Here is a 22,054-nt window from a genome sequence, read left to right on the forward strand (position 1 = left end):
TAATAACCGCTGCTCCCACGTTCTCTTCATTGGCTCTCTCTGCGCAACGGGCTCTGGTTCCGTTTGTGGGTTCACAACATGCCCCTGAACCACCAACGTTCTTGTCCCACATTTATTCTCAATTCATGCAGTAAGCTGTCGTTCTGAAGAAACACTACATCTCCCGTCGTTTTGGCCAGCTTGTTCTGTTTCTCACGGGTCATGCTAACTGAGCTCCATTCTCTGGCTCTTTCTCTTGCTGGCGCTTTCTCTATATTGATCCTTCTCAGTTAGTCCCAACATAATTGTAAGGGAAGCAATTTCCCCTTCAGGTCTTAGTTCTCGAAATGTAGAGCTGATATCAGTACACCTTTTCCCTTTTCCCCTTTTTGCACTCCTGGCGGTTGATCATAATGACTTGTTAGCTTTTTGAGTTTGTAACTGACTCCGCCATAACTCCTACTTGAACTATAACTCTTCCACCAATACACTCCTAGCCGTTTTCAAACTCTTCTCCTTTCTTTCTTCTTTTAAATACTCCATTTTCACCTGAGGATCTTCACCTCGTTTTTTAATTTCCCAAAGGAACTCAGCTTCTGCCTCGCTCGTGCGATTTTCTCATTCTGATAAGCTTCGTCTCTGCCTGCTCTCTTTTCATCTGCTTTTGGCTTTTACTGCGTTGATCTTTACTTGCATGTGTGTTTTTCTTCTTAGAAATGGCGAAATCTTCTACTACTCCACACACTGGTTCCCCTTCGACACCAAGCCCTCTGGTAGGTTCTTTTCTTTGTTCTTTTCGTTTTTAGCTTTCTTTCTCGTTTTATTCTTTGCTGAGTTTAGGGTCTATTTTTCTCCTTTATTTTAGCAGACTCTATACACCATGACCAACTGTCCCCCAACCACCGCTTTACCGGACTTCCCTTATCCTTTTGCTTCAGATAAAAAGCGGCCTTAACAGGCCTGCAATTTATTATTAAACTTTCTGGTTACAAACTTTTGGGTAACCATAGGGAAACCTCTCAAAAAGGACATAGTGAAGTGGCTTTACACTTGATATTGCCAACTCCCAGTGTAGTACATCAGCAATACTAACATAGCCTAGCTGGAACATCCTGCGGGGCTATTGCCTTCATTTCCTCTCTGAAAGCTTTCCCACATCGTAGGAAAGAACCTCTTCAGATATCTCCCATTTATAACTCTTTGATGTGGTTCCCCTTCTAAACTGTCTAGCCAATATGCATTTCCCTTCAATACTTCATGGATCTTGAATGGACCTTCCCAATTTGGGGACCACTTGCCGAACTCCATGTCTTTCGATCCCAATGGTAGGATAAACTTCCATACTAAGTCCCCTTCCTCAAAAGTTTTACTTCTCACCTTCTTGTTATAAGATCTGGCCATGTTCTTCTTTTGAATCAACATCTTATTGAAGGCGCTTAGCCTAGCGTGCTCCAAATCCTCCATTTCTGTCAATATGGCTTCCGTGTATCCTTCGATAGTTAGACCTGGCTGACGTGCCACTCTGCAAGACTGAACTATTAGTTCCATCGGCAACATAGCTTCGTGTCCATAAGTTAGCAGGAACGGACTGGTTCCAGTTGCCTCCCTTCTGGATGTTCTGTAGGCCTATAATGTTTCTGAAAGAGTTGCATGCCAATTCTTTGGATTATCTGTCAACATTTTCTGTATGATCCTAATCAATATCTTATTGGACGATTCAGCCTGTCCATTTGCCTGTGGATAATATAGGGAAGAGTTGAGCATTCAGATCTTATAGGCTTTTGAAAACTCTCTCATTTTATCCCTAGTGAAGATTTTGCCTTGATCTACGGTTAGCGTCTCGGGGATCCCAAACCGGTGTATGATATGGTTCTTCACAAAGTCAATGACATCCTCTTGATCCACTTTCCTCATGGGCACTGCTTCTACCCACTTCGTGAAGCAATCCATCGTTACAAGGATGAATGAATGCCCTTTTGATGAAGATGTGTAGATCTTCTCAATAAGATCCATGGCCCAACCCCAGAAGGGCCATGGTTTGATTACGGGATGCATGATGTCGGCAGGTACCCTTGAGATGGGGCCATGTGTCTGGCACTGTCTGCACCCTTTTGTATAGTTGACACAGTCTTTCAAGATGGAAGGCTAGAAAAACCCGTGTCTTCTAAGCAGCCAACACATTTTGATCCCTGCCTAGTGCGCTCCGCACACGCCTTCATGTGCTTGGCTCATAACCTTCAAGGCTTCAGGCATACCCATACATCTTAATAATAGGCCATCGACACCTTTTTTATACAATACTTCCTCCAATAGGAGATAGCGCTGCGCTCTGATTTTTATCACGTACGGAGCTCTTTGTGAAGGATCTTTTAGGTACTTCTTTATTGGATCTCTCCAATCATTTATGTTGTTGACATCAATGTTGAAACTTTCTACCTTGATTTCTCTCTGGAAGATGGACGAGTGTCCTTTCCTTTGAACCAGGATCAAACGGTGAGTAAGTTCTTCAGAAATTCTCAAGCCTGGCGCCATTTGTGCCATCTCGCTGGCTTCCCAATTTTCCTCTTTAGGAAGGTGCACCAGAGATAGTTCTTCGAAGTCATATGCCAGTTGCCTTGCCATGGTGTAGTATGGTGCTAAAGACAAACTTGTGCATTTGTATTCCCCACTAATCTGTCTTAGCACTAGTTGGGAATCACCCGTCACCATAGCTTCTTTGGCTCCGAGGTCTCTTAGAAGCTCCAACCCAATTATCAAAGCCTTATACTTGGCTTGGTTGTTAGTGCAATCAAAATCCATGTTAAAAGATAAAGCAGTTTTAACATTGAAAGGGGAGATGATTATCACACTTGCTCCCGCAGCTCTTTCTGTGCTGGAGCCATCGAACTTGAGAGTCCAAAGAGTTCTGCTTGCTCCACAAATAGGCAGATCCAATTCCTCCTCCTTTTCCATGCTTGAGGGGTGCTCTGCTAGGAAGTCTGACAATGCTTGTCACTTCACAGCTGTCTGAGGGATGTGCACCAGCGTAAATTCTGCTAGCGCTAGAGCCCATTTGCCAATCCTTCCCGTGATCAATGGTTGGGATAGCATGAACTTTAGCAAATTTATGGGAGAAATCACGAACACTCTGGATTGGATCAAATAATGCCTCAGCTTGGAGCAAGCAAAATATAAGGCCAGACATTATCTTTATATTACTGTATATCTCTTTTCAGTGTCTATCAAGCATATCTGCTCAAATAATACACTGCCTGCTCGTGGCCTGCTTGGTTATTCTGGGCCAACAAACAACTGATGGATCTTTCTATTGCCGAGAGATATAACTTCAGAGGTACTTCTTTCAATGGTGGTACCAGCACTGGTGGATGCGTCAAGTACTCCTTGATTTTGGCAAAAGCTTCTTGGTGCCTACTCTCCCACCTGAAATCACTTTCCCCCTTCAAAGTTAACAAATCGGAAAAAACATGAGATTTACCTGCCAGATTGGGAAATAAACCTCCTCATGTAGTTCACCAACCCCAAGAACCTCTGTAGCTCTTTCTTGTTACTAGGTGGGTTCGCTTCAATAACTGCTTTCGCCTTGTTCTTTTACACCTCTACTCCTCTTCGGTGCACCAAGAAACCTAAAAAATTCCCAGCTCTGACTCCGAATGCACGTTTTAGTGGGTTCATCTTGAGCTTATGATCCCTCATCCGTAGGAAGCTCTTTCTGAGATGCTCTACATGATTAGCATCTCTTTTTGACTTTACCATAATGTCATTAATGTACACCTCCAGGAACTTCCCTAACATATCATAGAAGATGGCATTGATAGCTCTTTGATAGGTTGCCCTGGCGTTCTTCAAGCCAAACGGCATGACCAGCCATTCAAATGTCCCAATGCTCCCGGGCATCTGAAGGCGGTCTTTGCTATGTCTGCTATTGCTATTAGGATCTGGTTGTATCCAGAGAAACCATCCAAGAAAGATAGGATATCATTTTTGGACACAACATCGATTAACATATCAGCAATGGGCATGACGTACACATCTTTGGGGGAAGCATTGTTTAGATCTCTAAAATCAATACAGACCCTGAGCTTGCCATTATTTTTTACTACGGGAACTATGTTTGACAACCATTGGGCATATCTAGTCGGACGTATGAACTCTACGCTCAATAACCTTTCAATCTCCTCCTTGATCTTCAACTCTACTTCTTTTGACATTCTTCTTGGTGGCTGGCAGTGGGGCTCAAAGTCAGGTTTGATTGGGATCCTGTGTTCTACTAAGCTCCTATCTAAGCCAGGCATATCCTTGTAGTCCCAGTCAAAACAATCTTTGAACTCGTGTAAGAGCTCGATGATCTGCTTTCTCAGTTCTGGCTTCAGTAAACCACTGATGAACGTCACATTGGGCTCTTCTTTCATCCCCAGGATTACTTCTTCCAATGGATCTTCTAGCTGCCATGGACTGTCCTCCAACTTCTGTGATGCAGCCTTAAGCTCATGCAGTTGTATCTCTTCCTCTCCTTCTTCGATCTCTTTCTCTTGCTCCCAAATAACTTCGGTCCCGGCGGACTCATATTGTTCCACATGTAACATCTTTTCAAGTAGCTCCTATATATGCACTTTTATCTTAGCGGCTACAGATACCGCCTTTTATTCTTGAGAAGACTTAATCATCATCAATCTCCTCGATGATTGGAGCATCGTCTAGTGGCCTGCTGGTGCTTGGGCCTACTAGAGCTCTTCTTTGTCTAAAAATTGTTTCTTCTTTAGCCGGACTCATAGAGATCCTCTTTGGCATCCCCAACTTGCTTTGCCCGACGAATCTGATTGGGCCTATCTCCCTTCCGTAGAACTTGGCATCAATTGCATCTGACACTGCCATGCATGGTTTATCATCTGCCCAAACTACCTCCACCTCGTTCCCTTTCTAGAACAATAAGAACTGATGGAGAGAGGACGGTACACACAAATTTGAGTGTATCCAGTCCCTCGCCAGCAAGACTTGGTAGTTGGCTGAAGAAATCACCACAAAGAAAGCAGATAAATCCGACTTGGTTCCGACTTTTAGCTCGAGAGGTAGAATGCCCAAGGACTTGGTGACTTCTCCATTGAATGCCGATATTGTAACCTCTGTGTCAATGAGATCTGCCTTAGTTTTCCCCAAGGCATGCACCATCTTCCACGACATGATGTTCACAGCTGACCCATTGTCTATCAACACCCGGGAAGTGGGTCTTCTGTTGAGGTGGGCTTTGATATACAATGGGTTAATGTGTTGCGTCATCTGGACAGAAGGCTTCTCAAAGACTACTTTCTTGGGGCCACCATTTGCAGGAGCTTGGATGGTGATTCCACTACTGATTTTGGGCACTTCTTTGGGTATCTCCCAAGCTTCGAACTCCGCTGTCACTTCGGACACTTCTGGCTCCTGTATTGTGTAGTCCTTCTTGTCCTCTCCTTGGAAATCTGCAGGTAGGGTCAGTGATATTGTGTTGATTGGGATCACAAAATCACCTATCCTTATTTCGATTGGTCCTAAGAATTTGGCAGCCTGTTGCTTTGGTCTCCATACTTTCTTCTCTTTCTCTACCTTATACTTCTCGGCCAGTTTCTTCCTCAACAGCCTGCGCTTCTGAGTCCTAGTATTGGGACTAAGATGGGGGAACTTTTTGTGTCTCACCACCTGCCACTCCTTGCTGACCTTTGTTAAGGAAGGAACCATAAACCTAGGCTGCTTCCTTGTGAATTTAGGTTGTGGCTCTTTTTTGTGGTGCTAGCCTTGCTCTTCGAGAACTGTAATCTCTCATGGACACTAAGCCTCTTCTTCAGCACCCAACGCTTGTCTGAGCTGTCTAGGACCTGTTTGGCTTTTGTTCCACCCTGCTCCTTCTGTTGTTTAGGACCTGTCTAAGATCAAAAGAAGCCATGTTAACCGAAGTTGCTGGCGGGAAGGGATCTTCATCAATGATCATGGGCTCTTTCTTCTCTGGGAACTTCAGTATCCCCTTCTCAATACGATCCTGGATGAGGTTGTGGAAGGTCTAGCAAGCTCCGGTGGAATGTTTCCACACATCGTGGTATTTGCAATAAGTCTTCCCCTTCAGCTCATCTCTTCCTGGCGTTTTATAATTCGGCGGGAAAACAATAAACTTCTCCTTGACCAAGTACTCAAAGATCTCTTCGGTCTTCTCCATGTCGAAAGTGTACTGGACAACACTCTTCTTGGGATCTACCTCTTTGATTGGGCGAAAATGATTTGGGCATAATTTTCCCCCTTGCTTAAGAGTTCTGCCACTGCCACCTCTGGTTTGTTGGTTTCCTGACAGTAATAGCCCATCGAGGTCTTTTTGCGATAATTATCCTCTCTTAACAAATCTTCATACTCAGACACTTTTTGAGCCAGCTCGTAGAAATCTCTAAATTCCATCCCTTAGAACTTCTTTCTGAGCTTTATATCTAACCCTCTCTGGGCCATTTTGACGAATTCATGTTCTGGCAGGAAGACTTTGCAGCGACTTCTCACTCGTTTGAACCACGCGATGTAATTGTCCGCCATCTCCCCATTCTGGACAATTCAACCACACATACTTCTGGTTCCACACGATAGAACTGAGTATGGAACTGTCTCTCCATGTCATGCCATGTAAATATCGAATTTCATGGGAGAGACGAGAACCAAGTCAAGGCCAACCTTATGAGAGAATTAGGGAACAATCTCAACTTGAAGTAATCAAAGTTAAAAAGGTTAGCTAATTCCCCACATTGGATAGTGAATCTAGCCACATGCTCCAGCGTAGATTGACCCTCCCCTGCAGGAAAAAGAGTAAAGTCGGGAATTCGGTATCCCTAGGGATAAGGGATATCTCTATCTATGGCCACGGGTGGCCTCCCTACTTGTCGGAGCCCGGGGCTATAGAGTTCTTGAACCATGTCTCTTACCAGTTCCATGTTCATAGCCGGATTTCCTCCTTGGTTCAAATGGGAACTAAATTGAGGGCCATAAGAAGCTCCACATGGGCTGCCTCATCCTCCTCGCAGTTTGCCCCCTTGCTCCTGAAGCATATCATCCTCCCGGTGATAAAGCTGGGGACCAGTTTGCATGCTAGTATGTGCCTGGAAATGCGTCATTGGTGGAGTGGGCTGAGTGATTCGGACCCCAACAGGGTTTTTTCCTCCACTCGAAGAGCCTTTGTGGATTTCGTCTTCTCTTAATGGGGGTATCTGGTACTTCTCTAGCGGACCTTCTAGCGAGATCACGTCTTCTTTTCCTTTGGCCGACGAAGCAATCTTGTTCACCTCCACGGTGACTTTCTTGGCTCCAACTGGGATTCTGGTTGCTTCTGAGAGAACCCTTCTGCCATCATTTTGATCATTAGGTCCAGGGATTTCTACAAGTTGTTCAAAGCACCTGCCACAGTTAGAGATGACTCTGGCTCAGGAATTTGTTCGTTGTGCTCCCTTGCCCTGTTTGGTCTAATATGTCCCACATCCTTAAATTATGGGAATGTTGCTTCAGTTTCGCCAGTCACCTCCACATGACCTTCTCCTTGTCCTGTAACTCCAACAAGTCTGCATCCACCGATGCATCAGTATTCTCCTTTGCATTCTTTCTGGGTGCCATCTCAGCAGTGTCTCGCCAAGCGTGCTAAAAATTGTTTCGTGCCTTTTTAGTGTGGATTGGATCGAATTGCGAACATGCCAGTAGCTTTGTTGAAAAACTACGAAAAGAGCTAGTAGCTGAGATCTAACTTCTAATCAAACGAAAGTGTAAAACGCTTAAAGGGCATAAAATGCTTAAAGTTCGTAGTGGAACCTATAAGACTGGTTATGACTACATTAAGATGTTGCAAGAGAAAGAATCGAAAGAGAGAAACATGAACTTGAATTGACTTGAGATGTTTATATTGATCAATCTGAAAGACTAGAGCTAGAGCTTACAAGTTGAAAGTAAGATTCAAACGAACAAACTAAGGCTGTAGAATAGCTAGAGTCTGTAATGTGAGAATTTTTTGAATTCCATTAAGATTTGATTTGATTTTATTGTTGTTGAATTGGTTGAGTTGAATCTTTCTTTCTCTTTATTTTCTCCCTTAAATACTGCTTCGTGGTGCTAATAACCGCTGCTCCCACATTCTCTCTCCATTACCCTGCGTTCTCTTCGTTGGCTCTCTCTGTGCAATGGGCTCTGTTTTCGTTTGTGGGTTCACAACACGTCCCTGAACCACCCATGTTCTTGTCCCACGTTTATTCTCAGTTCGTGGAGTAAGCTGTCGTTTTGAAGAAACACTGCTTCTCCCGTCATTTTGGCCAGCTTGTTCTATTTCTCACGGGTCATGCTAATTGAGCTCCATTCTCTGGCTCTTTCTCTTGCTGGCGCTTTCTCCACGTTGATCCTTCTCAGTTAGTCCCAACATAATTGTAGGGGAAACAATGAGCAAAAGAGTAGTTTGGCCCTTATCAAAGAGAAATTGAGCACGCCATCAGTCCTTTCCTTCTGAGATTTTCATAAGTTATTTGAGGTTATGTGATGCCAATGGAATTGGAATCGGGGGTGTGTTGATGCAAGAGAAGAGGTCAATTACCTATTTTATGATAACGAGTTTTATGCCATAATGAGGGCCTTGAAGACTTGTGATCACTACCTTATTGGAAAAGAGTTCAATTTGTACATGAATCACCAAGATTTGAAGTGCTTGGGAAGCCAAAAGCAACTTAAAAGTCCCATGCATGCTAGATGGTCCATATTTGTGGATACGTTTCCATACGAACTTATTCATAAGTTCGAACAACAAAATCGAGTTGTGGATGATTTGAGTCGGAGGGTGGTTTTACAAAACACAATATTGCTTGAGGTGGACATATTTCAGCAAGTGAGAAGCGACTACAAGGAAGATTCGGATTTTGGGGTCATTTGGGCGAAGTTTTCCAATCAAGGAGGAGACAGTGACTACTACTTGTTGAATTATTATCTAATGAAAGGGAGCCAACTATGTTTCCCTTGTACTTCCATTCGATAAAAAGGTCATTCGAGATTTGTATTGAGGTAGCCTAGCATGGCATTTTGGTAGAGACAAGACCTATGAAGCGGTGAGTTCATGTTATTATTGGTCGAAGATGTGGAAAGATGTAGTTTACTTGATGGAGAGATTGTTGTCCTAAAATGTGAACACTAGCAAGTGCACTAGGTATAAGTAATATAATGATAAGTAAGATATCTTCTCCACGAGGATATAACAAGTTGAATATGATTACTTAACAAGTTGAACACAATCAAGTTTAAAGGTAGATGATCACTTAAATTGAGTTGGTGTTGATTTGACAAAAATAAAATGGTAAAGCAAGTTGAAAAGAAGTTTGATTTCAGATTTGGGAAGAACAGGAATACAATATGAACATAAATGATAGTGAACATGCACTTCTCTCCTTGTTCGTTAAGTAAAAACAGCTTTGGCTTAACGTATCTTTCACGAAAACCGGTTGAGTCAGGTGTCTTTTGTTCCTAACGTTCTTTAAAAACAATTAAAATAAGCCTCATTGAGATTAATATATTCTCAAGCATTAAGAACAGGAAAGCATTTAATTAAAGGATGAAAACCCTTAACATATAATGAATTACGTCTATGTTTCATAATTATATGTGTTAAGTGAAAGTTCAGCTCACAAACAGAGTCTCCTCGTAATTGTTCCATTAAGAAATAGGTTAGCTACTCCTATTTAACGCTAATTACTCACTGAACAGTCAAGCTAAGTATACTTACCGAATTTAGAGGGAAGTAAACCTGCCCCTTTACATATCCCTACATAGCTGCATACCTATTAATTAAATTATTCACTCATAATTGAATGAGGCAAGACAAAATAATAATGAAGAAACAAATAATGCATTTAAATAACAAGAACAAAATTACACACTAAAAAGATTCAGATGTAAAATATGAATGATTCAAAACATAAAAGAAGGCTCTTTAAATAGCCTAAAAATCCAGCAGAAATCATTGTTCTAGGTAAATTAAAATATTCAAGATATGGTCTGGCAATCTGTTTTGACAGAGAGAGCAGTCTGTTGCACAGACAGACAACCCATGATGTATTATTTTCTTCCAAAATAATGGTTGTTCTGCAGCACATTTAATTCTTCTTCAAGAAAGGTATCTTTGGAATTCAGGAAAGAGTGATAATTCATATTTTGGGTTCATGCTTCACTCGACCAGTTGTTCTCACTCATTCCTGGTTGTTCTTCTCCTTTAAGCGCCCATTTCCTCTTGCGCACAATGTGAACTCTTCCACTGAACAGGTAGTGACCCCTGAACAAGCAGAATATGTTTTCTCCAAATTCCTCTTTGATCCTTGGTTTTCCATTTTGGTCTTTTTGCTCATCCAAAATACCAATTTCACTCCAATTAAGCACAAGTGATCTACCAAGGTCCTCTTTTTCCAATTTATAGAAAAAATCACTTAAAGTTTCCATTAATAGCTATAATTATCCAATTAAATCATAAGAATTAAGGGGTAAAATAGGTATAATATACGCATATCACAGATGTTATGTTTGTCAAACCGCTAAAGGACATGCCAATAATTCGAGACTCTATAAGCTGTTGCTGGTTTCGAACATTGTTTGTGAGGATCTATCTATGGATTTTGTGTTAGGACTACCAAGAAATCAAAAGGGAATGTATTCTATCTTCGTGGTAGTTGATCGATTTTCCAAGATGGAACACTTTCTTCCACATACGGAGGCCAATGACGCCTTATCCATTGCTAAACTCTTTCTTTGGAAAACTGTGAGGCTACACGGCGTTCCTAAGAGCATCGTCTCCGATCATGACACAAGTCCCTTAGCCATTTTTGGAGGACTCTTTGGGCATTGTTTGATACATCATTGATGTTTAGCACCACCGTCCACCGCTAAACTATTGGCCAAATAGAAGTTGTGAACTGAACTTTGGATAATCTCTTGAGAAGAAAGTGTAAAGACAAGCTGAAGAAGTGAGATTTCGCGGTGGTTCAAATGGAGTTTCCTTATAATGAGGCCATTCACTCATGAACTGAGAAGTCGCCTTTTGAGACGATCTACACCAAGACTCCTAAGTACACTCTTGACCTTATGAACCATCCAAACAGATAGAAGGTTAGTGTCCCCGCCTAAAAGTTACCCTAAGAGATTAAACAAATGCACAAATAGGTCAAAATGAGACTTGAGGAAAGGAATGCAATTTGAGGCCAAGGATGAAGTGATGGTTTACTTAAGCAAGGAGTGTCGTGTTAAATCTGGACTTCTAGCAAGTGCACTAGGTCGTGTATAGTCGAATAAAGCCAAGTGTCATTTCCACATGGATTGAGTTTTAAGTCTAATGAACAGTTACCTTAACAGCTAGAATTCAATATGTTGAAATTGTTTAAGTGACAATAACATGAACAAGTAAATAATAGAGTATGTAAAAGGTGAATATCGGATTTGAACAAGCACATGCCTAACGCTGCACCAAACAGGCAACTGTTCGTACAACTGTTCCATAGAATGAAGAATATCTAAATTTCCTGGTTCGAGTATCTCTCTCATTTCTCACTAAGGTCTGGTGTCCCATTTCCAAAGATTCTAAGAACAGAGCTTAACCAAGTGTCCTTGCGTTAAGGATGTTCCATTGTTAGGCAACAGAGAGCATTCACAAGTGAAACCCTGATATATGGTCATTTTTGTGTCCGTCCATAACAATATATAACAAATGATTGTTTCCATAACTCTGGAGCACCATCATGTCATCCATTATTACTATCACATAGATTTGATCTTAACCTAAGCATTAAAGCATACCATTGATAACCATTCATGGATAAAAAATACTTCATTAATGAAACAGTAATACTTACAATCACCATTTATGACTGGCTAGACCTGCAAAAGGTAACTACTCACTCATTTCCCTGAGTGAACAGGATGTCTAGACCAAAATGCTCCTTTAAAGGTAGAAGCTTTAAAAGCTGGAATAAAAGGTGGCTAAAAGAGAGATCCCCTTCACCAACCACAAAATAAACTATTTATAGGATAAAGATTCTGCCCTAAACAGTAAGGGTAAAAGAGTAACTAATAATGTTTATTACAACAAAAGAAGTAAATCTCAACCCTTCATTATGCACACGGTGGATGCAAGCTGTCATCCACATTTCTCTCTCTCATTCTTCTTGCTTGACCCGCGCTAAAGTCCGGAACCCGTCTTTTAGACCTTTTTCTGCTGGTTATAATGATGTTCTGCCCTTCTTCATAGTTGTTCGAGAGGAATCCTTATTGAACTGTTATTTCTGGATGTTTCTCCTTTAAATGGTCGAAAACTTTGTCTTTGAAGCTCTTTTCCATGAAAGCTTTGCCTCGCAATCTTGTCCATATTGCTCACATCAAATTACACCCAACTTGAGCTCTCTTACTTGTCCTCAAGCAACACAATATAAAAGAGGGTGAAAGAACAAGCAGTAAATAAAACACGACCATCTAAGTTGATGTAATTCAAAGTTTGACTTATAAGAGAAGACATGCAAATCAAGAAATCACAAGTTGAAAATAGATGGGCAAGTATTTCTCCTGAAGTCTATTGGCATCACTTTAGGTTGCATCTGATATGCTCACATTTCATGGTGTTTTACTCCTCTCATGGGTGTTTAAGTCACTTGACAACAATGCATGTAAAGTAAAAAAGTCAATTTTGCAATTCGGTCCAAACAGAGAGCTGATAACTTCTTGGCATAATCAAAAGAATATGGAGGGGTAAAGGTGAAGCTAGGTGGTAAGAGAAATAGGGTGAAAGGTCCATTTGTAGCTGTTTTACTTTTCTATAATGAATAGGCCACTTCTTTTGGTGTTTGCATCTGCACCTATTTATTTTACTAAGAGGGGAGTATCCAAATAGTTATTGATTGATGATGATGATTTTTTTGGGATAAAGATACTTCTCCTCTAAAGGTACTAGCTTTGGTGTAGTGCTCAGATTATTGGCCTTGTGGAATTTTTGAAAACAACTATAGATGGTTGATGGTGAGTGGGGTGTTTAAGGTCTGGGTGAGTGTATGGAGAACATGTGTTTAGTGGTAGAAACAGGTGTGTAGTGGTGGGCACGTGTGTTTAGTTTGAAATCTTTATCATCTCATGCCAATAAGCTATATACCTACTGTAAGGGAAACTAGAGCAAAATCAACCTCAACTAAAGCATGCAGAGCCCACTCATAAAATAAATAAATTGCATAAACATGCATAATTAGGGCTCAATTCTCACCAGGCAAGTTTGCAACACAGTTGTGATACCAATCACAGGAAAAAAATGTGCATATCTACTCAACTTAAAGATTTCTTAACAGATTATTCTCTAAAAGTCAAACAATTGAATTGCATGTCAAGCCTAACTAGAGGTGATTATTTAAACAGCCTATATAAAGGATGGGTGATGCGCACAAGGTCGATGGTGATGGTGTGTTTTGATTTTTGTGGGGTGATTGTTTATACAGCGAAGCTAGAGTTTAAATACGACAAGAGGGTGCCAAGATTGCATAAATCATCTAATCAGATACTAAGATGTTGATTCCCCTACCCCCAACTTATACAAGACATTGTCCTCAATGATAGACAAAAGGGAGCATGGAAAACAACATCAGCAGAATAGGCATTCAGGAAAAACACGCAAACAAGGTCAAGCAAGAGAGAGAGAACCTTCAATCATTAGACAGTAGGGGACTGGGAGGATTCAACTTCATCCTCTACTTCAATAGCACTCTTAAGAACAGGTGTTCCATCTTCTTCCTTGTCATCTTGTTGCTTTGTTGGTCTGGGCTGAGACGCATTAGAAACATACTATTTGGTACTGGCAGTACTTGTTCCCATCTCAAGCACATCAATATTGGCCTTTAAGAGCACAATTTCATGCTCATATCATATGCCTCCAGTCAGCGTTCCATCACCCTTAGGTTGATCATTGATGACTTGTGGAAAAATCCTTGATCGGAGCACTTCCCTGTGAGGCGCCGTTGGGATCGGCCGGGGACACTCCGATGCCAAAGTCAGTAATATTTCTGAGAATAAACTGTAAGCACAAAAGTGGAGAATCAGTAAGTATACCTTGATAGCCTAAGGATGTAGGCTATATATAGCTTGGAAGTCGTAACCTTTGGCAACCACAAAGTCTCCATTAATGCTCCATTAATGGCGGTTATAAGTTATCCTTAAACTGGCGGTTTAGCTAATTGATAGCTCATTAATGGCCTTTATGGCCGAGTCGGCTTTAGCTGTTACAGTGACGAATCAAGTAGATGAGGAGATCCGCCTTATAGGTTCGCCAGCGGATCTCTTTGAATGGGATCGTGGAGATCCGCCATCCGGATCTCCTTTGGGGATTAATACGCGGCGTTCTCTAGGTGAATATCCCTTTTGGTCCTTAGGATAATATCTCAATGTTATCAAAAGCCCCCCCCAAAGTTCCCTTAAAGTCCTTTAGGGCTTTTGATCTTCTGGGCGCCGTCATGATTATCTGCATTAATGAACACTCCGTTCGATGCCAATCGTAGAGTGACACGTGTAAGGAGCGCTCTGTTCAAAGAAAGAAAAGACGCCTTCTTCTTCTCTCTTTCCTTCTCCCTCATTTCATCTTCATTTTCATCTGCGTGAAGCTTTTTGTCTGGGAATTTCGGAGTTCAAAGCTTTTTGATTTCATGTAAGTTCATCTTTCCTTACTCGATTTGTTCTGAATGTTTAGGAGTTCTTCATCATCTTCTAGATCAACTTCGGAGCTTTTTAATTCGACCCCTTCTCCTGAAATAGTAGTTCATTTTAGTTGGACCACTTCGTCATCGGAGAACTCATCTTCCTCCGAGGCCTCTGTTAGCTCTGAGTTAGCTGGGTTGTGTAACTCGGCGCGTAATCGCTATCAGACTCGTTCAACCAGAAGTCAAGTTCTTTCTACTTCTATCTCCGGTGCCGCTCCGGCCGTTAAGTCTAGGTGTTTTCCGGGGGCAATGGCCTCTTCTTCAAATCAACCTAAGAAAAAGAACCCTCGAGCGGAATCAACTCCGTCTCGTATGAGTGCCGCGGATCTAGCGGATCTGGCGAATCGCTTCCCTTGGATTGATAATTACGAGACTCAGTTAGCCGCAGCCCATCAACGACCCTCCTGTCCGCCTAGCGGTTTTCTGACCGTATATTGTAGTCATGTGGAGAGAGGGTTCCGACTTCCTCTCCCAAAGATGATGGCGGAGATCCTCTCATACTTTGATTTTACTGCCAGCCAACTACACCCTAACGGTTGGTTGGATATCGCTTTAGACTGCTACCTCGCCTCAAATTTAGGAGTGGTTTATACGGGTCGTGTCTTTAGAGCTTTCCATAAACCCTCAAAACGGAAGTCCGAGTCTTATCTCACTTTCGCCAAATTCGGAGTATATTCGCCATTCAGTGACAAAATGTCCAATGTCCATTGCTGGGATGAGAAATTCTTCTATGTGAAGATAAAAGAGGGCGAATCACTGGGTTTTCCCTCGTTTTGGAATCCCAAGCCTTTACACATGACAAGCGATATGCGAATATTGACTGATAGCGATGAAGTGGTGGCGGAGCTCATGAAGAAGGTCAAGGCGGATGCATGGACATACGCAGACGCTTTAGCCTTCATGATGAGTGATATTCCGTTGATTCGCCGAGAGGGGGAGCAGTTCATTTACTCCAAGATTGCGCAATTTGACCAAGGTAACTTTTATTTCTTCTTGAACTTTGATTACTTTATTGTTTTCTTTGGCAGGGGTTTATCTAAGGCCAATCACGCTATTGCAGAGAAGCGTAGGAAGTTTCTAGAGGCTGAGGCACGTAGGAAAGATCAAGCGGCGAATCCCCAAAAGGATGATGGGAAGTGTCCCGCTGGAATAATGGTCGAACCGCCACTAAAAAGGAGGAAGCCTATAGTTACTGGAGGCCCCAAGCTTATGGCGGATGCCATGAGGTCCGCCATGCCTGTAGGGGAGATAGAACAGGTAAGTTGCCTTTTATTTTTATCTGTTCATCAAATTTTGGATCTGAGTTTTGATCCTTGAATATTTGTGCAGACGGCGAAGCCTGATCTGGGCGGATACTGGTTCGCCAAGTATGGTGCCCAAGGAACTTTGGAGAATGAGTCCGTCATAAACGACTTAGATGAGGCCCTGGGCCAGTTGGGCGAAGTGCAAAGGAATCAGAACCAGATCCCCGGTTCTATTCATGCACAAAAGGGGAAGACGGAGCTCCTCACAGTAAACCCCTTCACTACAAAGGATTTCGTTTCGCCGAAAAAGTTGTTCTTTTGTTCTTTTCTTTTGACGAAACCGTTTGTTTTTGATAGATGTATACTCGCATACGTGCCATGGAAGCTGAGCTTCTTCAGAGCGTGGCTGATAAGGCTACCATTGAAAAGTTGGAGAAAGAGGTAGCGGATGCCAATGCGAAGATCGCCTCTACGAATGCGAACATTGCCTCTGCCACGGCTGCCTTGGTTCTTAGAGACGCGGAGATCAAGAAGTTGAAGGAAAAGATCGTGACAGACGCTAAGAACTATGAGGTGGAGATAGGAGAAGCAGAGTACACAGCTGGTGAGCAAGCTTTCTACTATGGCGAACTACTCATGGCGTACTTCTCTCTAGCGCATCCCGAGGTTGATTTCACAGACCCACAGTTCGCCGTTCCAGACCCAGATGATGTGGCCAAATATAACAAAATGCCTGACGCTAAAGACTACCTCCGTGACTACGTTCGGAGATGGATGAAGGGACCCATGGAAGAAAGCAAACCCCCCACTAATGTTGAACTAGTGGAGCTTGAGGAAGTGCCCCCTAAGGCGGGTGAAGAACCGATCAACGATAACACCCTTCCTCTTGGTCCCACATCTTCCGTGGAAAAGGAGGTACCCTTTGTAGGCGTATCTGAGGCTGTGGAGAAGGAGGCTTCTCAAGCAAGTGCTGCAAGCGAGAAGAGTGCAAAGGAGGATGCTCCCACTATTACTTAGTCGTTTACTTTTGATTTGTAAACAATCGTTAAGTACAATTTGTTTAATCCTTTATGGCAGCTATTTATGTTACTGTTACGTTTGTGTAAGTAAATATATAGGCATCTAGGATTTATTCTGGAGTAGGTGGCCAGCCATACTCCATAGTAGGAACCTTTGTGAAGGTTAGAAGCTGTTTTATTCCATCGAAGGAAGTAAAGCTGCCTAGGGGATCAATTTGCTACCTGTCTTTGAGGTGAAGTGATCCGCCCGTAGGACTTGTGAATCCTTATTTGGGAAGGATGTAAGAGAGTGTAAAGACCTTGCGTCCAAGGATCGTTTTTAACTCTATCTAAAATGGGGATCATCACAGAGATGGATCCGCCCATGAGATTGATTCTTCTATATCCAAGGAGAAAAAGTAGCAATGAGATAGCAATACTTTTAATGCGGAGAGCGTTGGATGCCCCCCTTCTTTTTAAGACTGGAATATTAATATTGCTGCAAGAAAAACCTTAAAAAGAACATAGAGAATAGAACAATATTTGTTTATTGATAGGAGAAATGCTTCATTACAGTAAGCAGGTCTTATATGTGAGCCTCATTAAAACCTTTAATAAGAAAAACCACATGGGAAAAAGCTTACTAAAGGAAAAAGAGTACTCAAGACCGTATGTACACTTTATTTTCTGACAAGATATTTGCGGAGATTTTGGAGGTTCCATGTGCGCGGCAATGTGTTCCCTTCCATGTCTTGAATTTTAAAGGTGGAGAATCCAATCTTGTCCACTATCTGATACGGACCCGTCCAGGTGAGCCCTAACTTGCCCTTTCCCTCTCGAGACTGGATTTTGTCGGCCTTGCGGAGCACGAGATCACCTACATTCAGGTCCACAAGCTTGGCATTTTTGTCATGGTAAGCGGCGATTCGCTGCTTGTAAGCCGCCATACGTACGTAGGCCTGTTCTCTTCGATCTTCCACTTGATCAAGACTCTCCTTTAACTTGTCACCGTTGTCCTCCTCACAATAGAATGCCACTCTATCACTTGGAACCTGTATCTCAATTGGGATCACGGCCTCTACCCCATGAGAGAGAGCGAATGGCGTTTCTCCTGTCGCCGTTCTAGGAGTTGTGCGATAGGCCCATAAGACGCTGGTTAGCTGATCCGCCCATTTTTTATCATGTTCCCCTAATCTCTTCTTTATGCCTTTTACGATCGTCCGATTCGTAACTTCAGTCATTCCGTTGGATTGGGGATAGTAAACGGAGGCGAATCTGTTTAGAATGCCCAATTTCTCACAGAAAGTTTTGAACTCGCCGCAGTTAAACTGTGTTCCATTATCGGTGATGATGGTGTGGGGAATGCCATATCTTCCCACGATGTTGTCCTTGACAAATTCCACCATTCGTTCAGCAGTGATGGAGGAAACAACTTCGGCTTCTACCCACTTAGTGAAGTGATCTACTGCCACTATCACGTACTTCCTCTGTCGGCGGGTAGGAGGGAATGGCCCTACTATGTCAATTCCCAAAAGGGCGAATGGCCGTCCTTCTATGATGGGCCTCTGGAGATTCTTGGCTGTATGTGATTCATTCGCATGAATCTGACAATTATGGCAAGTTTCCACCAATTTTTGCGCATCAAGTTCGGCCGTTGGCCAATAAAATCCTGCTAACCTGGATTTCTTCAAGATTGAGGCGGATGCTTCATGGGCCCCACACGATCCCTCGTGCAACTCCTTGAGGACTTGTCGTCCTTCTTCTGGCAGGATGCATTTTAACCAAGGATGGCTAAAAGATTTTCTATAGAGGCCATCATTGATTATGGAGAAATAAGCCGCTTTTCTGACAATCTGCCGTGCCTCTTCTTTATCCTCAGGTAGAGTTCCACCTAGCAGATATTGGCGAATGGCCGATCTCCAATCATCTTCTACTGTTGTGAGTAGGGATACTTCCTCTGAGGCGAAGGCTGGAGCTATTTTAACTTCGAAGGGACATTGTGGATCCGTCCAGTTCTCCTCACTAGAGGCCATTTTGGCTAAATGATCCGCCTCAATGTTGGATCCCCGTGGGACATGAATCAGTTCCCACTTAGTTTCTTTAGCCTCGAGGTGATCTAGCAATTTTTTGACTTCTGCTACGTATTTGGCCAAAACATCATATTTTACCTCGTAATTCTTGATCACTTGATTGACCATTAGCTTGGGGTCACTATAGATCACAATCCGCTCGGGAGTGATTTCTTTAAGTAGGCGTAATCCCAATACCAGAGCTTCATATTCAGCGGCATTATTAGTTGCATGAAAATTCAATTTTGCTGCGTACCGTAACTTTATGTATTGGGGACCCTTGATCACAACGCCTATGCCAGCTCCATCCGTCGAGGAGGCACCATCGGTGTACATTGTCCACTCTTCCATTTGAGGTTTGGGATGATCTATCCCCTCTTCAGTGAATTCATTCACAAAGTCTGCCAAGACCTGACTCTTTAAAGCTGACCTGCTTTCATATCTCACATCGAATTCACCAAGGCGGATTGCCCATTCCATCAACCTTCCAGAAGTGTCCGGTTTCTGCAACACCTTTCTCATCGGTATATTCGTTCGAACCACCACAGTATGAGCCTGAAAATATGGCCTAAGGCGGATCGCTGTGGTGACAACAGCCAGCGCCATTTTATCAAGCCTAGAATATCTAGTTTCGGCATCTTTTAGAACCTTGCTCACATAATAAATCGGAAACTGCTGGCCATCCTCCTCTCGTATCATGACCGTGCACACAGCTTTATCCGTAACTGATACGTACATGTAGAGGTCCTCACCTTTCTTCGGCCGACTCATCATGGGCGGCTCCGTGAGAAACCGTTTGATCCCTTCAAAGGCCTTTTCACAATCCTCGTTCCATTCGAACGCCTTTTGCTTTTTGATGACCTCGTAAAAGGGCTGGCATCTGCGCGCTGAACAAGAGATAAACCTGCCCAAGGCTACGATCCGGCCATTAAGGCGTTGCACTTCTCTAATGTTCCGTGGTGCTTGCATTTCTAGGACAGCCTTAACCTTGTCAGGATTTGGGCTAACTCCTTTTTCGCTGATCATGAACCCTAAGAATTTTCCATACGTCGCACCAAAAGTACACTTCTCTGGGTTCAGCTTAATATTGTGGCGTCGGAGTACGCCCAGTACCTCCTTCACATCATCCGCATGCTTTTCCACGGTTGTGCTTTTAATGATCATGTCATCTACATAGACTGAGTAGTTATCACCCTTGCTTTCCGCGAATATTTTGTTCATCATCCGCTGATAGGTAGCTCCTGCGTTCTTAAGCCCAAAGGGCATGACTTTAAAGCAATAAGTGGCTTGATGAGTCACGAACGAGGTTTTAATTCTATCCGAAGGCTCTATGGGAATTTGATGGTAACTTGACTTCATGTCTGTAAAGGAGTACATTGCATGCCCGGCAGTTCCATCTACGAGTATGTCAATACATGGTAAAGGGTAGTTTTCCTTGGGACAAGCCTTGTTAAGATCTGTAAATTCGATACACATGCGGTAGGATCCACCTGCTTTCTTCACCAGAACGACGTTCGCCAACCATTGAGTATAAAGTACCTCCTCAATGGCATCCGCCCGTTGGAGCTTGGTGATCTCTTCTTCTATCACCTTCTGTCTTTCAAGCCCATGGTTCCTTCGCTTCTGAGCTACAGGAATTGCATCTTTATCAATGTTAAGCTTGTGAGTGATCACGTCTGGACTGATCCCGGGGAGGATCTCATCCTTCCAAGCAAAGACATCCTCCGCTTCGTGGAGTACCTTGGTGATTGCGTCTTTAATTTCGCCCTTGAGCCCCCTGGCCATTCGCACCTGTTTTTCATCCGCCATGAGGTACATTTCTGTCTCGCCCAAGGCCATTGTGACGAGCTCCTCCTCATCCTCCTCCTTAGATTGAGGGCGAATCCTTAGTGAGGCCGAATACGTCTCCTGAGCCACCTTTTGGCTCCCTCTGATCATTACACCTCCCTTGGCTGTGGGGATGTAAAGCGTTAAGTGGCGTATGGAGATAAGTGCTGCTGCTTCGGAGATAAAGGGCCGTCCAAGGATGATATTGTAGGCTAACTGACCATCCAAGACAGAAAATTCCAGATCACCTTTCCAAATCTGATCATCGTCTGCAAGCTCGCAATCCAGAGTGACTTGGCCTTTCGTCTGGATGGTGTGCCCTGTCACTCCTAGGATATCTACCACAGTTGGCTCCACTTGGACCGGATCAATTATGAGTTTGGCGAAAGCTCCTCTAGTGATGACATTGCACGAACTTCCAGTATCAATCATCACTCTTTTCATCTCCCAGCCTTCCACCATCATAGTGACGACCAATGCATCCGCATGAGGAGAGATTTCAGGACCTACATCAGCAAAGGGGCGATTTAACGATGTCCTGTCAAGAGCGGTGGTCTTTGCCTTCTTCAGCATTGGTTGATATCCAGGTCCGCCTGCTATGACATTAATGGTACCCTTTCCTTTCTTATTTGGGTCCTCTCTGGATCTATCGCCTTCTCCCTTCTTGCCATCATTTTGGATGAACCGATCCAATTTGCCTCTCTCAATGAGACGCTCGATTTCTCTAGCCAACTCCCAACACGCATCGGTGTCATGGCCATTTTTCCTGTGATATTTACAATAATTTTTAGGATTTTTACCAGTATTGGTGTACTCCCCCCTTTTGGTTCGGGGTATGAAATGCTCCGTTTGTGTTGACTGTTCTCGATCCACATAAGTACTTCACTTTTAGAAGCATTGAGAGGCGTGAAAGAGGTGACAAATGCCGATTTGTTCTTAGAACCTTTTCGCCGACCTCTAGAGGAGGAATCCTGGTGCTTGTCTTTTTCTCTATCTCGATGGCGAGAATCGCCTCTGTCCCTTCTAGGCGGAGATAGAGATTCACGACGAATGTCATCTACCTCCATAAAGTCCTTGCAGCGCTCTATTAGTTCCGCCATGCTAGTAGGCTTCTTGCGAATTAGATCCTCCTGTAGGCTTTTACAAGTGGTATTTTTTACCAGAGATTCCTCTGCCATGGAGATATCTACATCCACAATTTG

General features: G+C 43.1%; 2 protein-coding genes across 6 annotated transcripts in view; both read left to right on the top strand.

Annotated features, from left to right (window-relative positions):
- The window catches only part of LOC136232386 (phosphoenolpyruvate/phosphate translocator 2, chloroplastic-like), a 38,221-nt gene that overhangs the window by 8,660 nt on the left and 7,507 nt on the right, over positions 1–22,054 (top strand). The gene's annotated exons all lie outside the window — the stretch shown is intronic.
- Positions 15,195–18,147, top strand: LOC136232566 (uncharacterized). Its single transcript, XM_066021789.1, has 4 exons — positions 15,195–15,253; positions 15,743–15,971; positions 16,044–16,226; positions 16,316–18,147. Exons 1-4 carry the CDS (start codon positions 15,195–15,197, stop codon positions 16,973–16,975), a joined length of 1,131 nt encoding a protein of 376 aa, XP_065877861.1. The 3' UTR covers positions 16,976–18,147.

The sequence above is a fragment of the Euphorbia lathyris genome, chromosome 6 (assembly GCF_963576675.1).
Source record: "Euphorbia lathyris chromosome 6, ddEupLath1.1, whole genome shotgun sequence".
Lineage (NCBI taxonomy): Eukaryota > Viridiplantae > Streptophyta > Magnoliopsida > Malpighiales > Euphorbiaceae > Euphorbia > Euphorbia lathyris.